This window comes from Notolepis coatsorum, assembly GCF_963971535.1.
Source record: "Notolepis coatsorum genome assembly, chromosome: 3".
NCBI classification, from domain to species: domain Eukaryota; kingdom Metazoa; phylum Chordata; class Actinopteri; order Aulopiformes; family Paralepididae; genus Notolepis; species Notolepis coatsorum.
The window spans coordinates 60,604,957-60,623,465 of NC_140167.1; the positions used below are offsets into that span (position 1 = coordinate 60,604,957).

Sequence of the window (18,509 nt, forward strand, 5' to 3'; positions counted from 1 at the left end):
AGCAGTCTACTCTGGTGTAAACATGATGAGAGCAGTCTACTCTGGTGTAACACATGATGATCCAACTCTTAACTCTTTTAATTGTGGAATTAAATAAGAGAGCAAGAGGGGGGAGGGGGGGGCTGGGGTTGGCAGTGTTTCTATTTCCACCTCTGTGTGTGTGTGTGTGTGTGTGTGTGTGTGTATGTGTGTGTGTGTGTGTGTGTACCTGCTGAGGTACCTGTTGGACCCTTGGTACTGAAAGCTGCTGTACCTGTGCTCCTTTCTGAGCCGAACCCGTGGCTTGAACCAGCACTCTCTGTAGAGAAACACACAGAATACAGTCTCACACACATGCCTCCATAGATCGATGAAACACACAGAACACAGTCACACACAGGCATCCATAGATGAAACACACAGAACACAGTCACACACAGGCACAGGATCCATAGATGAAACACACACCACAGTTACATGCAGGCCTCCATAGATGAAACACACACAACACACATGCAGTCCTCCATAGATGAAACAGTTACAACACAGTCACATACAGGCCTCCATAGATGAAACAGACACAACAGTCACATGTAAGCTCAGCTGTGACAGTTTGGCCCAGGAGTGCACATACTGTTCAACTGAGAACTTAAGCAGGATGATCAGTGGAAATCAGTGAAAAAAAATCCCTGTCACTACTTCGCAAATCACAGAGACTAATTTTTTGCCGGTAGTGTAGTGTCGATTCATATTTTGGAGGGTATGCTACTACAAATTGGCGGCGGCACCATGGAACTGCAGACAGGCGTGCACATTATAACACAAACAAGCTCAAATTCACAAAAGCCACAACCTTTTTGTGAGAGGCATTACCACGCCCCCTTTTAGCCGCTTGGCATGAACACAAACACAAACACACACAAACACACACTTGACTTCCATGCCTGATTTCAGCCTCCTAGGGCGAAACCTGTGGCCGGTAGATGGTGGGGACATTTCTGTAGAGACCAACCGACCAACCTACAAGAGCTGCTGGTCTCAGCTAACAAGGTCCAGCTGTTAACATAACGGACAGCAGAAGCTCTTGACCTCCGAGGTTACTTAGAGCACGGGGCAAACTCAAACGTTTCAATGTCTTTTTTTCTTTTTTTTTGTCAATTAACTGACATATTCAGAGGGAGTGCTTGTGGGAGAGAGGATGGCGACGTTCAGCCTCCCCTGCCAACACTTTTATTCTCAGACCATTTCTGGTCTTTGATAATTAGATGCGAGCAGGTCTGGTATGTTATGTTTGAGGCGGGAGGTTTTTTTTTCTTCCGTGGTTGCGGCCGCTCCTGGGGGGGGGGGCTTTCATTCTGACTCGCCACTCTCCCTCGTGCTCTCCTTAGTCTCCTGCCCATCAGTGGAGCTGCTCGGAAGTATTACTGTTAATATGAACCGTTTTGGTTTCTGTGGATTCTGTGGACAATATTGTCCTTTTTTTGTCTTGCCCCGGCCTGGGTTAGCTGGGGTAAGAGGCCTGGGTTAGCTGGGGTAAGAGGGGTAAGAGGGGTTAGCTGAGGTAAGCGGCCTGGGTTAGCTGGGGTAAGAGGGGTTAGCTGAGGTAAGCGGCCTGGGTTAGCTGGGGTAAGAGGCCTGGGTTAGCTGGGGTAAGAGGCGTGGGTTAGCTGGGGTAAGAGGCCTGGGTTAGCTGGGATAAGAGGCGTGGGTTAGCTGGGGTAAGAGGCCTGGGTTAGCTGGGGTAAGAGGGGTTAGCTGGAGTAAGAGGCCTGGGTTAGCTGGGGTAAGAGGGGTTAGCTGGAGTAAGAGGCCTGGGTTAGCTGGGGTAAGAGGGGTTAGCTGGGGTAAGAGGCCTGGGTTAGCTGGGGTAAGAGGGGTTAGCTGGGGTAAGAGGCCTGGGTTAGCTGGGGTAAGAGGGGTTAGCTGGGGTAAGAGGCCTGGGTTAGCTGGGGTAAGAGGGGTTAGCTGGGGTAAGAGGGGTTTTCAGGGCAGGAGCGCACCTGCTGTTGGGATGGAGAAGTATATGCTGCATATTAGCTCCACAGGAGAGGAAGATAATAATAATTTCTGTCTCTAACTTAACGTTGCCGTAACTGGAAGCCCCGTTTGAAGCATTAGCTAGTAGCTACACTACTACAATTCATAATGTTTTGAAATATATTAAGCACTGCAAGTTGACACAGGGCTATATTGTGATTCAGGTAACACTTGTCTATAGACATGTCTATATATTCTATTGTCAAAAAGCATTCAGAATATTTACAAGTAACTCACCTATATTTATTTATTTAAATGTTCTCTCTGTTTTGTCTCTAAACTGTCTCCCTTTCTCTGTAGTATCCCCACCATGTTGTCATTGTGAATGTCCATGTACTGTGTATGTCCAACTGTGTTTGTCCATGTACTTTAAGTGTAAAGTGCTTTGCGATACCATTTGTAATACAATCTATTATTATTATTATTATTATTATTATTATTATTATTATTATTATTATTATTATTATTATTATTACTACCGTGATTTACTACAGTTTGTTTGTTTGTTTTATTACACTGTATTACTACTGCTGTGAAACTTAAACCTAAAGCTTTAGGGCAACAAAATGCAAAGGGCTGTGCGTCGATTAGTAGAGGAAACCCCAGACTCTTCCTACCTGTTGTGAGGCTGGCACAGGCTGAACCACGGGGGCCTGGGCCGACGTGGACGTACACAGCGTCACGCTGGACCCTGAGTCCGAACCTCCGTCTGGACTCTGCATGCTGGGGCTACAGGAGAGAGAGAGGAGAGGAAAATACATATATTATAATGGGGACATTCCAGACAGAACTTTAAAAACTCACAACGCGAACATCACAGTCAGAAAGAACAGGATAAGAGAATTCCAACGCCATCCACAGGGACAGATGGCCGCGCCAAATAAATTGCTCTTTTCACCCCCTTGCCTCTTGGAGGCGCCAGGCCGTTCACAAAGGCCCGGGGGGCCTGTGGCTTTGCCAAGTCGAGCTGAGTCAGTCAATCTCTCAGAGCCCTGGAGGCCGGCAATCCTCCTGGAGTAATAACACGGACATCGCTACTCCTACTGGGCCCTTCCCAGACAGTCTAACCTGGGCTCGTTTGCCTTCTCACCAAGAAAAAGTGACATGGGTTGGGCCGGCTACTTCTATGTCAAATGGAGAACTTTGATTGTGAAGTCGTGTTTTCAAATCCTCTTATCGGACTGTGTTAGATAGTAAGGGGGGGTGGAATATTTAGCTATTCTGACTGTCACCAATGTGCTGCTGTGGATCAGCTGCTGGCACCATGTGTCAGGCGCCCCAGTTGCCCCCAGAGACCCGACAAACGAAGAGAAACCCTCGCTAGAACCAGATGGAAAACTCTACTGCAAAACCGGGCAACCAGTAGGACCTTATTTACTGTTGTCATGTCCCCCCCCCCTGAAGACTGGGCCCACATCCTCACCGAACCCTATGCTTCTCAACTGGGTGACAATGTGAGTGGAATAGTAAAGGAATCGTAAGCTAAAAATGGGAGTGACACAAAGGCTGGTTCTCTGAAAGAGAGGGAAGGAGCGCAGGAGTGAAGGAGGGGTACGAGAAGAAGAATAGAACTGCGTGGGGGGAGCGAGCGAATAATAATAAAAAAAAAAAACGTCCCCATTCCTCTTTAAAAAAAAATAAAAAGTGCTGTTGGGGGGGTTAAATGGCAGTGGGGCTCGGTCCCCCGCCAGAGTTCCTGATGATTTCCAGCGTTTGTTTCCAATGAGAACCGTTCTCTTGGGGGCTCCAATAATCCAGCTGATATGAGGAAATTCCTCAATGCTTTGTAAACGTTTGTCGGTTGCTATGGTGAGGAATCCATGACGACCACCCCTAACTCTCACCCCTTCCCCTCCTCCTTCTGCCCCCACCCCACTCACTCCTCTCCCTCCTTCCTCTCCCCCTCCTCTCTCTGCCTTCCCCCCTCCACTCCCCTTTTCTTTTTAAAGCTCATGCACAGGAACTTTAGAGTGTGGCCACAGAGAGGAGAGGAGGAGTAGCAGAGAATGGGAACAAGAGGAGGAGATGTGGCAGGGGTTGAGTGAGATAGGAGAGGGAGGAACGATGGAGAGGAGAGAGAGAGGGGAGAGAAAGAAGAGACGAGGGAGAGGAGAGAGAGAAGAGAGAGAGATGTAGGCGGGTAAATTGGATTAGATGGGTAGATGACATTACAAATACGAGTGGCTTAGGAGGTAGAGCAGCCGTCTGGTAATCCGGAGGTTCCCGGTTAGATTCCCGCTCCTCCCAGGCAGCGTGTCGAAGTGTCCTTGAGCAAGACACCTAAACCCTAATTGCTCCCGATGAGCAGATATGGTTGCCTCCGCCATCTATGTGTGAATGTGAGTGAATGGGTAAAATGTGAGGAAAAAAAGCACTATATAAATGCAGGCATTTACCATTTACCAAATACAAACTCTTTGACAGATACGTTTTTTTTCTGGGTAACTCTTCTCAGAAAGGCAGCAGTTAAAATGAGTCCACCTCCACACATGAGTCAGTACTTGAAGGAGACACACAGTAACAAGCTGCTTCACACAGCGAAAGGATCACAAGACACAACCTGCTCAAGACGGCAAACAGCCTCCTTGTCCTTGAGAAAACAAGATCACTCATTGGAACATACTAGTGCCGCTTCCAGTTGACTGTAAGAAGAAGAAAAAACTGCTGACACCATGCCAGTAGCATGCACTGCAGTAATCAACTGTTCCAAAGTTGCCGAGCTGTACCACATTTTAGTACCATTACATGTTTAGTATAAGAGTGTAATATACTAGACAAGAGGGAGCCTTTTTCACAAATATATATATTACTGTCCCATCTCTTGGGTCTTTGGAAAGACCAGATGAGGTCAGAGGAGTTTGATAATATTTACTGAGGATGGCCAGATAATGTTGATATTTAAACATTTAAAAACACAATACATGATCATGCGAGTTATTTTGTGTGATGTGTTACAAATAGCAAAATGTTCTAAATAAATAATGTTGAAATTGAGAAGTTTGGATTTTTTCAAATGTATTTTCTTTCTGTATTTTTGAAATAAACTATAATCGTCAAGTTAAATACCCCAAAAAAGGTACCGTTGGGCACCGATACCGAATTCCAGGAACTGGTACCGTAGGGATGGGCATGAGTAATCGATTACTCGTAGCTATGAGAAAAATCGATCTTAAATAATTAATAGTTTTTATGAAATAAAAAGTTTTAAATATATATTTTTTTACAGTTTCACATGTATGTGTAAGATTATAACTGTTTGTTGGTTTCCTTAAACATATACGTGAATGAACAAAATTAACAAAAAAAAAAATATTTAGCTATAGGCTATATATATATTATTATTTTTTCGAAAAAGAAATTCTTTAAGTCAAAAAGATCAAAATGTAGAACTTCTTAAAACCCACAACTTATACACTGCAAGTCCAATAGACAGGAAGCCTTGTACATATCCACCTGTCTGCCATGTTGGATTTTCCACCCATTTGTAACTTTTTCCTGTCATCCTTGGCTGTTCACTTGATTATCACGGAACGTGCTGCGTGTGGCATCTAGGGAGTAGGGACCAACGTATGCAATCCAGAAAGTTGCCACATGGCGATGTTTGGAAGAAGGCATGATAAAACAGGAAGTGACGTGTTATGGTAAACACTAAACAGTGTGCTGTTTGCACCCGACGCGACACGTGGCTTGGGAGGCGTGCATGAAGGTAAATGGCAGCGAGTAACGGTAAGAACGGTGGGGTTTCCTGCAACCAGACTGGTGGCAGCTTATCACACATTATGTGCTGGTTTCAGTGTCGCAATAAAAACAAACCAAATTGTTAACGTGATGGCTTGATGAGCCTAACCTGAATGTTAGTCATGATTCAAGACCACTCAGTCCTCAGCAAAACACTGTAAGACACTGCTTACTGTAGCGTTGCTTCTAATTCACTGTAGCGTTGCCTAAAGCTCTCGCCGCAGCGCTTACGCTACAAGGTACATTATCAACAGATTAAGTCTTAGACCATAAGGATCCACAGGTTCATGTTTGAGCAACAGGTGCGGTAAAGGCTTTTCTGTCGTCTCTCCCAAGACGAGCAGCAGCAGTCCATATCCTAACTCAGACCTGCTCTTGGTACAAAGCTGTTCCACACTAAGTTCTGACACACAGAAGTGATTCCTGGCCCTTTCTGTGGTGAGTGTTCATTTTGGCGTGGGCCTCGCTCAGGCCTGTGAGCTGGTGAGTGAAGGATATCCCCAGGCCTGACAATACCAGGCATGCAACTGTGGAGGAGGATCGCTTGTTCTAAACAAAAGACTACAATGTATACCTGCAGTCGACCTGAACAAACCAAAAGCCTCTCACACAGACGGATTGTGAAATCTCGTGATTCTTAGCAGGACTAGAGTTGGGTGTGTCGCCGCTGACATGTTCCCAGCGTGGAGATTTCGCCACGGGCAAAAGACGCGGCTCTCTCGTCTACGTGACTAATGAGCGTGGCTCAGGACTACGTGACTAATGAGCTGAGCGGAGGAGGCCCATGTTGAAATTCCTGACATGTGTCAATCGCTGCCTCGTCATCGTTCACACCATGAGGCTAGGTTAGGAGAGACGGAATGTGCCACTAAATGTAAACACTGCTCTCTTAAGTTAGCATCACGCAAGTGTAGTGGAAGGACGGGGATCAGTTTGGGTTCTAGTGGGACCTCAGTCTCGCCTCTATCCCCGACTGACCACATTGACACGGCGGCCGCTTGGCTCTTACGTCATGCTGGGGCTGCTGTTCCTTTCCACCCTGTTCCCAGTGTCATTTCTAGTACATTTTCACATTTAGTCATTTAGCTGACGCTTAATCCAAAGCGAAGTTACAAGGTCAGCAGGAAGGGTTCAACATTTTATTGTACAAAAATACTTTTATTGAGCTACTTATTCATCATAGGCTACAGGGTGTGTGTGCGGCTGCATGTCGTTTGCGTGCGCGTGCATGTGCATGTGTGTGCGGTAAGGCTGTCCCCGAAGCCTGTTTTTGGGATTCGAACTTCGTCAGGGTTTTTCTAACCTTCGTTTTGACTTAAAAAAAATTTTAATATTTTTTTATCTTTTTTTTGTATCCTCAAACTAAATCCTCAATTTTAATAAAGTGATTAATCTGATTAAATCAGCCTTTTTTTTATTAAATCAACTTTCCAGACCCAGCCCAGGGAGAAGCCCCAGCCCAACAAAATCTTAAACTTTCTTTAATGAATATAACTCAGTTTTCTTTTATTATATACTATAATATTAGTGTAGCCTAATCGTTATCTGCAACTGTGAAGAAAAACCCCATTGGTTTAAATGAATATTAAAAATTTTAAATTCTAATGTTGATTTAGAATTCGAATGCCAACGTAACGAATGAAGGTTCGAACGTCCGAACGTTTGGGCTCAGCCCTAGTGTGCGGCTGCATGTCGTTGGTGTGCACGTGCATGTTGTGTGTGTGCGGCTGCATGTCGTTGGTGTGCACGTGCATGTTGCGTGTGTTCGGCTGCATGTCGTTGGTGTGCACGTGCATGTTGCGTGTGTTCGGCTGCATGTCGTTGGTGTGCACGTGCATGTTGCGTGTGTTCGGCTGCATGTCGTTGGTGTGCACGTGCATGTTGTGTGTGTGCGGCTGCATGTCGTTTGTGTGCGTGTGCATGTTGTGTGTGTGCGGCTGCATGTCGTTTGTGTGCGTGTGCATGTTGTGTGTGTGCGGCTGCATGTCGTTGGTGTGCACGTGCATGTTGTGTGTGTGCGGCTGCATGTCGTTGGTGTGCACGTGCATGTTGTGTGTGTTCGGCTGCATGTCGTTTGTGTGCACGTGCATGTTGTGTGTGTGTGTGTGTGCGGCTGCATGTTGTTTGTGTGCACATGCATGTTGCGTGTGTTCGGCTGCATGTAGTTTGTGTGCACGTGCATGTTGTGTGTGTGCGGCTGCATGTCGTTTGTGTGCACGTGCATGTTGTGTGTGTGTGTGTGCGGCTGCATGTTGTTTGTGTGCACGTGCATGTTGTGTGTGTGTGCGGCTGCATGTTGTTTGTGTGCACGTGCATGTTGTGTGTGTGTGTGCGGCTGCATGTCGTTTGTGTGCATGTGCATGTTGTGTGTGTGTGTGCGGCTGCATGTCGTTTGTGTGCATGTGCATGTTGTGTGTGTGTGCATGTTGTGTGTGTGCGGCTGCATGTCGTTTGTGTGCACGTGCATGTTGGTGTGTGTGTGCGGCTGCATGTCGTTTGTGTGCACGTGCATGTTGTGTGTGTGTGTGTGTGTGTGTGTGTGTGTGCGGCTGCATGTGTTCGTGAGTGAATTTGATACAGGGTTGTTTTTTATTACTTGTATTTACTTAGTTAGCCTTTTTTTCTAGCAATGTGGGGAAACATCCAACAGTGGGGAGGGAGGGGGGTTCATCTTTCCCTGTGACATCCAGTCTGTCAGAGACGGTCTCTCTCTCCAGTGTACTTGTCAAGATAGGGGGGAAATTAGCACACTTCCGTGAGGACCTTCCAGACTATGGGCAGGGAATCCCTCCTATTCTACAACCGTTCTAAAACCATGCTTTTCTCCTGGCGCGCAAATATCTAAGGACAATTCTTTTTTTTATTGAATGTATAACATGTTTTAATAGCAGCCCTGGTGTTCTGACCAAAGGAAGGCGTCATATCTTTCTAAAGGAATCTGTCCATGGGGTGTTATGAATATACTTGTAACAATCCCTCCTAATTATCTTTGGACTTGTTTCCTTTGCATTGTAACTTCACTGTAGAGGGGTGAGAGGGTGAGAGGGAGAGAGGGAGAGAGAGAGGCGCCTGAGGGTTTCTTTGCATTATAAGGGAATGGGTGTCAGGGGCAGACAGGCAGGGAGGGAGGGAGGGAGGGAGGTGGGAGGGGGAGGGAGAGAGAGGGGTTGGGTGACAGCCAGGGAGTCATAAAACTGAGCATTGACTGACCAGCATGTTTTCATCCATAAAAGCTCAATTAAAAGAGCCACCTTCAGGAGGAACGGTGAAGTGTACGAAAGCATTGGAACTGGAGCGAGAGCGAGAGCAAGAGCAAGAGCGAGAGCGAGAGAGAATAACTCAGTCCCCAGCAAAAGTTAAAAGCCACACAAGTTCCCCACCAGCAGCCATGAGTGGTACAAAAGCAGATGGCAGCAGGAGAGGCGGTGGACCGCAGCAGAAACCCTACTGTGAAAGGACTGCGCTTCACTTTAGAGCTACAGCCCTTTTCTCTTTCCAGGCCTGAGACAACTTCACACACACGTAAAGCCAAAGAAATGAGCCCATTTTCACTCAGGCAAATGTCAAATGAGCAATTAAGACAATTACATGAGTGGACCCATTTCCCCCTCGATTAGAGAGTCACCTGAGTTTTAAAGGAAATGAAAATATTTTTAAGAACTCTGCCATTTTAAAGCTCTATAAAATGGCAATAACCCTATCGCCTACCTGCTGCTAAAATATGGAAGTCTGGGCAAGATTTAAACATCTGCTACTGACAAATCTAACTTAAACAGTGCTCCATCACAGAAAAACACATACAGATGTTCAATTAAAACCAGGAGCCCACAGTCTCTTGGCTCATGTTTGCACTGGCCCACATTGTTTGCAGAGCAACAACAGTTGCTAGTGGCAACACTGTCCACTCCCGTTTCCAGGAGCCTGTTGCTATGCAACCAACAGAATACTTCCCAAACCAAACAATGCCATCCCCCCCAACTGATCCCTCTATCTCGCGCTAAGCAGGAACGCGCTAAGCAGGAACTTACAACAATAAATATGTAAGCTATTAATTTCTGACACCGGAGGGAAGACAGGAGAGGGCAGACTCGTCCACGTGCCCCTGCCGCCGCCGGGCGGAAAGATTCCACAAAGAATGTTGAGACTCGCCGCTGGTTTCAGACGTGATTGAAGAGGACAAGAGTGAAGTGTTCCCTTTTCTCGGTGGTCAAATGAGGGAGGAATGTTTAAATCATCAGCGAGGCGAACGCCCCTCTCTGAACCGACACGGCCAAATCCATCTCCCCCAGATTGGCAGCCTATGCAGGTCAGACCGTGCGGACAGAGAGAGGCACCTGGAGGAGAGACTAGAGCTACTTCAAGAGCGCTCGGTTGTCTTTTACAACCAGCGCGGCAATAAAGCAGAGACACTTGTTGCTGTTAAGAGGGGACGTCAGTGGGAGACATTTGCACAGCGCCGCTTTTATTACGGATGAGCCACCTGCACTTTGTCTCGTCCCCCTGGTCTATTCAACCCCGTCCACCCCCGCCCCTACCCGTAAGATCCCTACAGTAAACACGTATGAACACCCAGGACAATCAACATGTTTCTGAGGACTCGACTCGTCCATATGCATGCTTTACTCACTCAATCAATAGAATCTTTATCTCTTTAACTTAACTTAATCTTTCATTCAATGGCTGTTTTCCTATTAGGAGAAACTCAGATTGACTTAACTTTCTTTTGAATTAATTTCTGTTGAAAGGATTGAATGCTACTCGAGAAAGTGACTGGTTTCTGATGAGGATTTAACACGAGTTTCTTTGTACGAGTTCATTCTAGCAATATAGCCTAATCTTTACTGAGAAAGCAGATCGATAGCCATTTTCCCGCTAGGGGAGAGACACTAGGTCTCTAGGGACATTCTGGTAAGAGAGGCTAAAGTAACACGGACAGGTTGTAAAAAATATGTGTCGTCCAGACTGTCCCCGGAGAATTCCATGAGACCAAATTGCGTGTGCATCCTGAAACGTCATCATTGTTTAAGTAAAAAAAAAATTATTTTAAATGTATTAAAAAGTAATGATGTCCATGATGATGGCATGATGTCCAACAGTAATTTAAAAATGCAGAATAGTGACAGGTTACTGCTTAACACTTTAACATTTCTTAGTCCCAGTTTATTCACTAACTAAGAAGGACACTCAGAGATGGCTCCACCCACGTAAGCAGGCAAAGCCGACCCATCTTGGTAACAACAGCTATATACACCTACTAAAATTGGTTGGAAGACTACTATGAAAGACGCCTCACTAGAATTTACCTCAACTTTGTCCGACAGCTGTGCGCACTGCAGTGCACGCGCACTCACGCAACCACTGGAACCCGTCCGTTTATGAACCGTAATGGCGCACCTGATAACGCACCACAGTCATCTCCAATTCTGCTTCTAGTCTCTTATTTAAATTTGTCTCCCTCTTAATTTATTTGGATTTCACTTGTAAATAAAGTTGAATTCTCACCTTTTCCACCTCTACGGTAGACCAGCCATCTCGTTTGGCCAAATTGCGAACATTCAAAATAAGTCACCTTTAAACACAACGTTGTCTAGCTAACACAATCTGCTGGGAAAAAAATATTGATTCCTAGATCACTGGATTTCTCAACTTATAATACGCATTTAACATGGGCATCAATACTTGATCTACAAACCATATTGATGTAACCAAGAGATTTGCCGGGGGGAAAGTATTTGCACAGGTGTTTCACCTACAATACGAGGCTGACTTGGAGAGCTGATTACAGGAGTCTAGGTGAGGCTTTGTGTAGTAGTGCCCTCTTGCTTTTATGTTTACCCCCATTATTGATTTCAACGGGCAATGATGGGAATTAATTCAAGTGAAATAATCAAAGTTTCAACCAAATAGGATCAGAACTGTAAGAGTTATGGCTGGTGCAGACAGACGTGCATGAATGTAATAAGAAACGTTATTCAATGATCATTTTCCTATTTCAAGAAACTCAGGTTCACTTTTCATTCCTTTTCTTTGATTTGATTAAGGGGAAAAAACTATCTATGGAGAGCACACACACAGGCACGCACGTGCTGGCACAAAGAGCGAATTAAGATATGATAAGAGATTTCCACAACCGATGCTGTTCTTCAAGTCTGTCTCATTAATTCATGGCTAATCCAATCAAAGCAGCTCTTGGGGTCTGCAGATGGCAGGACTGGAGAGAGAGAGAGAGAGAGAGAGAGAGAGAGAGAGAGAGAGGGGAGAGAAAGATGGGAGAGAAAGATAGAGGGAAGGGATGAAGGGGTAAACAGGGTGAGAAAAAGAGATAAGGCGAGGAAAACAGAGAGAAGAGGAAGATAGATAAAGAAAGAACAAAAGATGGAAAGAGAGGGAAATGGAGAGGGGGAAGAGAGATGGAAAGAGAAACGTTGCCAACCCCAGCCTCTGATCCTACCCCCCCCCCCTCTCTCTCTCTCTCTCTCCACCACCTCTGGTCACTACCACAACCTGTCCACTCCATCCGTCTCCATGTGCCACATAGGCCGCGGCAGTCACGCGGAGGAAGAGAGAAAGAGAGAAGTGATCAAACCGTTACCATGGAGACGGTGTGTTCTACCCATACACTCTGCACACACTACCACCCCTCCCCCCAGCCCCACCACCACCTCTCATAACCCCTTCCAGATTTCTACCTCATCCCCCCCCACCCCCACCGTTTAACATCTCCAGATGAAGGAGAAGAATAGGGGCTTCTGCCTGGACAGTATGGCAAGTTAAACATTGGGTCACAGAAGAAGGGGGTGGGGGGGTTGGAGAGCCTTCAAATTAATCAGACTAATTAAACATCTCCAGATGAAGGATAGGGATTCTTAAGTAAAACAGTTTAGGTTATGATGACAAGTTAAAACAACAGTAGGAAACAAAAGAGGAGCCGACAGAGGGAGGGAGGGAGGGAGGGAGAGAGGGAGGGGACAGTCCCAAAGCTAATAACGGTTCACAAAATCGACGGTTCGGTTCGTATCACGGTTTTAGGTTTTCGGTTAATGTTTTTTTTTTTTTTTTTATGTAACACTGCAAAAATACCATACATCAACATAGATATAGCCTAAAAATAATCCAACTTTTCAGTTATTATCAAGGACGTAGTCATGCAAAAACTGAAAGAATGAGGCCATTTGACATCAGGCACATTATTTTGACAGTGACGGTTAGAGCTAGGAGAGATTTTGGTACAGCAAGAGGGGAGGCATTGCTGATTTTAAACATGCTTCTCATTTATTTGGTAGAAAAAAAGGTTTACCTTTAATAATGTTTGGCACACAAAGACCGAACTGACTGAAAAATATAGGCAACATTTGTCAAAGTATTAACTTAGTGCAAACAAACAAAATAATAAAACCTTAACATTTTTGTGGCCACATTATAGACAAAGGCCAACATAAAGTATGCGTAATGTTCAACCAGCACTAGACTTTCTTATCAAAAAGTAAGTCACAGAAAAGATGATTAGGGTTTTAAATAAGGACGTTTATGGGGTTTCTAATAACACTATTTTAGTCTAACATCTCCAGGTGAAGATTACAGGAGTACAGGATTCCAAATCCTGGAATTCATTTGGAATAGATTTGGGGGAAGTGGAAACAGAGGGAGCCAGGTTATGATAAGGTTTATGGCACGTTACAACTAGGAAACACACCAGTAAGGAGGAGCAGGAAGGAAGGGAAAGCCCTGTGAGGAATGACATTCATTTAACATTTCCAGATAAAGAATAAAACATTTGAAGAAAAAAATGTAATGTTGGAGCTGGTCAAGGAGGGAAATGATTTAACATTATCCACCTTGTACCCTTGCTTGTAGTAGGCTCTGGGTGGATAATCAGTCTACTCTAGGGCTGGGCGATTCTTGCTAAAATGTGAATCACGATTTTTCTCTCTAAGAATTGAGATCACGATTCCCTCACGATTCTTATTTTTGCAATAAAATCATTAAAAAAAGTAAAGTAAAAAGTAAAAAAAAAGTCATAACTTAGAAATGAGATTGCATAGGTCTATGAATTGAGATCGCGATTTCTTTTCCGATTAATTGCCCAGCCCTAGTCTACTCTATTGTGTACATTTAGACATTTAGCAGATGCTCTTATCCAGACAACACATGCAACAGTAGGTGAAGCTCAAGTTATAGTATCACCAATGTCGCAAGCAGGGGCGTAGCTGGGGGGGGGAGCTTAGGATGATTCCAAGGGCCCAGCACTGGGGGGGGGGGGCCCAAACATTTTTTATTTTATTTTTTACTAGACATCACTCAGGTGTATTATCTCATTGATACTATGTTTGTTTCTGAAGTGTGTGTGTGTGTGTGTGTGTGTGTGTGTGTGTGTGTGTGTGTGTGTGTGTGTGTGTGTGTGTGTGTGTGTGAGAGATATATAGAGAGAGAGGGGGGGGCTTTGGTAGACTATTGCATTGGTCCATTCATTGAAGATGAACACAATGCGACATCCTTTACTAGGCTCACCCACCAACAGTGCAGGTGCTGAACTGCTGATCCGAATGTATAGGTAAAAAACCATATTATGCGTTTTCATCAATAAATAAATGGCCAAAAAAAGATCTCTCGCACGCTAACGCGCGCTCACATTCACTGGGGGCCTACAAATACATTCTTTGATGGGGCCCAGAATCGACAGCTAGGCCCCTGGGCGCAAGTAGTGAGAAAAAGCAGTCCTAAGAGCAGTAAAGAGTGCCCAGTTATTCTCTGAACACGTCTGCTTCTTTTCTCAGTTGTTGTCAATGGCAGGTGTATGTCTCCTTTAAACAACACACCTCGCGTCACGTTTTTGTGGTAATAATAATAATAATAATAATAATAATAATAATAATAATAATAATAATAATAATAATAATAATAATAATAATACTACTACATTTTATTTGTAGTGCACTTTTCGTTCAAGCAGATCCCAAAGTGGTACAGTTTTTTTAATTTCTTTATTATAGAAATAGTTATTAGCTAGCAATCAGCGGCCTTTTGGAACAAAAATGTTTTCAGGCCTGGTTTAAAGGAGTCCAGGCTCTGTGGTGCCCTCAGCTGGATGGGGAGGCTGTTCCACAGGCGTGGTGCAGCCAAGCAGAAGGCTTGGTTCCCCCATGGTGCAAATATTCACTAAAAACGTGGTATCTCGTATACCGCCTCATGCACCTCGTCCAATGGGCGGTTATGACTGGGTGTGAGGTCAGGTCAGGGTTAAGGCTGGGCATGAGGTCAGGTCAGGGTTAAGGCTGGGTGTGCGGTCCAACAGGTCAGGGTTAAGGTGGGGTGTGCAGTCCAACAGGTCAGGGTTAAGGTGGGGTGTGAGGTCCAACAGGTCAGGGTTAAGGTGGGGTGTGAGGTCCAACAAGTCAGGGTTAAGGTGGGGTGTGAGGTCCAACAGGTCAGGGTTAAGGTGGGGTGTGAGGTCCAACAGGTCAGGGTTAAGGTGGGGTGTGAGGTCCAACAAGTCAGGGTTAAGGCTGGGCATGAGGTCAGGTCAGGGTTAAGGATAGACGTGAGGTCAGGTCAGGGTCGTTAAGGTGGGGTTAGCCACTTTCGTGACTATGATGCACGCCAACAAGGTTTGGCCGAGTGAATCCACAGTCCCTTGCTCCTCAAATAGGAAACCAACCTAGATTTACCATGAAGAACTGGTCCTACCCGAACCGTTCATTATACAAGTATCACAGAGACATTTCAAAGGTACTCACAGTTGCACGAGGGTCTTGGACAGATAATCGCAATGGTTTGAAAGCTTGGCGTTGCTTAAACATTTTAAATAATTTTATAAACTGGTCAACACTGCTCAAAACGGCTTTAGCTGCCTGATGCGCCTGCGCTGTGATCACAGCGCATGTGCATCAGGCACCCAATGCCGTAAATAAAGCTGTTGACTAGGGATGGGCATTTTAAAGAAAAATCCAGATTGATTGATCACATGGGATACTCGAGTGATCGTGTATTACTTGAAAAGAATTTTTTTTTTTTTTTTTATTTACGTATAATTTTTAAGGAAACCAACAAACAGTTATAATCTTACATGTGAAACAAATGTGTAAAAAAATATATATATTAAAAAAAAATGTATGATCGATTTTTCTCATAGGTACGAGTAATCGATTAACTCACGCCCATCCCTAGTGTTGAACAGTGTTGACCAGTTTATAAAAATTATTTAAAATATTTATTAGCAACGCCGAGCTTTCAAGCCATTGCGATTATCTGTCCAAGACCCTCGTGCAACTGTGCGAGTACCTTAGAAATGTCTCTGTGATACTTGTATAACGAACGGTTCGGGTAGGACCAGTTCTTCATGGTAAATCTAGGTTGGTTTCCTATTGAGGAGCAAGGGACTGTGGATTCACTCTGCCAAACCTTGTTGGCGTGCATCATAGTCACGAAAGGGGCTAAGGTGGGGTGTGAGGTCCAACAGGTCACCGTCAGGGTTAATGTGGGGTGTGAGGTCCAACAAGGTAGGGGTGAGATATCAAGTTTTTAGGCAGTCCTGTGTTTTGGGTGCAGTCAGGCTGAACTTAAGCTGCATCGCACTGCATGTCAGTGTCATCCTCTTGTCAAACCTACTGTTGCTTAGCAACAAGACTGATGTATTGCTCCTTGCTCCCTTGTGCCCTATGCACTAGTGACGCTTGCAGCCTCATTGCTAGCATTTGATTGTGGAAGAGAAGTGTGCCACCTGATCCCAGCCTTAATAGCCAGAAAATAAGAAGCTCATTAGATGGATAGTATTCTACAATTAACACGACATACAAGAACAAACCTACAACCAGAATCTGTTTTTCTGACTGTTAGTTGGTACAGTAGTGAAAGTGGCAGGTGAATTCTGGGACACACCAGCCAACCAACCAACCACTGGGGACGGTGGATGAACATAAGCGTCAGCTTCCAGTCCTGGAGTTGGGCCATGAGATGGCGGGGTGACAAGTTCAAACTAGGAAACTAGGAAACAAACGTCCAGAGATGGAGCAGTGGTAAAGACACTGTGCCTCTGGAAGCTCATGTAACCACTGCTGGCCTGGGATTGAATCCTGCCAGAACCCCAGAGTCAGTGAAATGACAAGGACGAAACAAACATTTCCGACTGTTGGCGACTCTGACGGACTCCTCCTGCTGGTCTTATCACCATGTCAACCATCCTACTGGCTCAATAAAAGAAAAACACTAACTACCTTTCTCCTTTCAAACACTAGGATACAGGATACAGAGAGGGAGGGGAAGTGGGTTGAAGATCCTAAGGTAATCTCAGACTAATCTCTCTTTCTTTCTCTCTTTTCTTTAATGAGCGTTTATCTCCCGCCTTTCAAGTCCAAAGTGGAGGGAACTCCACTCTCTGTTGTCATGCCACCTGGTTGCCAATGGAAACAGCATGAGGTGGGGTGTGGGTGGGGCTGTTTGTGTGAAATGTACCGTTTCCACTTGGCTCTCTAAGCTCTCTAATATGATGTTTAGGAAAAAGACACCATTTAGAAGGTTACATCATTTTAAACTACGACTTTCCCGATACTCCGGCCTAAAGCATGGCTGCCTGTTTCATGTACACAAGACGTCGCTGAAGCCTCAAACATTCCACACACAGCCAGAAGTGAAGCCCGTAAAACAACGGCCTCTAAAGCTCTCGTGTGACGTGACATATTCTCCACGTTACGTTAAGTCTCTTCTTCAAGACGCTGAGATTTCTAAACTGCTACAATGTGGGCTGCTTTCCCCTTTGATAATCCCAAGAAAAACATGACCCGTTTGAAAAGCAAGATCATAGCGGGATCACATTTAATCAAAACAATCCACCATGACGAAGCCCATGGAGCGGGGCCGAGGTCCCGGGGGGCTTGTAGCCCAAGTCCAAACTTGCATCCCTCTCTCCTGTGCCGAGGGAATACGCGCTCACAAACAAGACGCGTAATCTAGCCTGTTTCAAATTTGTTTGCAGTTGCTCTGGCGAAACCAGGGTTAAGTTGCCAGTGAGGAGGGTTTTTGCATGGGGATGGGAAAGAGTGACGAGGGCTCACAACAATAGATAATGCTATTGGAAACCACTATGAAGCCCTGATGCAAGGAAAAGACATTACTGTAGCACACTCAGAAGCCGTATGGAAACAAAAGATACAAAATATCCTGCATGAGTATGACATATTGACGGTTTAAAGGGGAACTATCTTATAAATGGCTTTTTCCAGGGGTTTGCATTGTTTTCTAGCAATGTGGGGTTGTACCAACACTGACTAGATGTGAAATCTCTAGCTAGTCCCGTTTCTTCAGTTCAGCTCAGACAAGAACCTCCCCCGGGTGCTCCAGTAGCACACCATGTTACCGCGCTCGCGCGGGACTCCGTGCTGCGTCACGGATCTGGTTGACTCCGAGTTCGATTCCCGGACCCGCCGTCATTTGCCGAATGTCTCCCCCTGCTCTCTCTCCCGTTTCACCCTGCAACTGTCGGTCATGCTTGACCAGGAAAGCGATAAACGCTAAAAAATAAAGTTTAAAAAAAAAAGAACCTCCCCCACTGAACCAAGCCATTCAGAATTGACTCGCTCCCTGACGTAAGTAGGTGCTGCTGATCTGCATATCTCAGCCCCCTCCGATTTTTTTTTTTTTTTTTTTTTTTTTAAACCTTACAGATGTGTTCCATAGACTCACAGCAATTGTGTAAAATTGCCCAAATAGTGAAAGAAATAGTAAGATAGTTCCCCTTTAAATCTTCATGTAGGTGATCAGAG

The 18,509-nt window shown here is 45.1% G+C and overlaps 1 protein-coding gene across 3 annotated transcripts in view; it reads right to left on the reverse strand.

Moving 5' to 3' along the window:
- The window catches only part of rfx2 (regulatory factor X, 2 (influences HLA class II expression)), an 81,471-nt gene that overhangs the window by 55,286 nt on the left and 7,676 nt on the right, over nucleotides 1-18,509 (reverse strand). For 2 of the 3 annotated variants that reach the window (XM_084310522.1, XM_084310520.1), the window contains exons 2-3: nucleotides 2,634-2,745; nucleotides 209-298 (exon numbers count right to left, since the gene is read on the reverse strand). In XM_084310522.1, the coding sequence (XP_084166648.1) occupies nucleotides 209-298; nucleotides 2,634-2,738 (195 nt within the window). In that variant the 5' untranslated portion in view covers nucleotides 2,739-2,745. The remainder of the gene's footprint in view (nucleotides 1-208; nucleotides 299-2,633; nucleotides 2,746-18,509) is intronic. The other variant, XM_084310521.1, reaches the window with a different exon arrangement.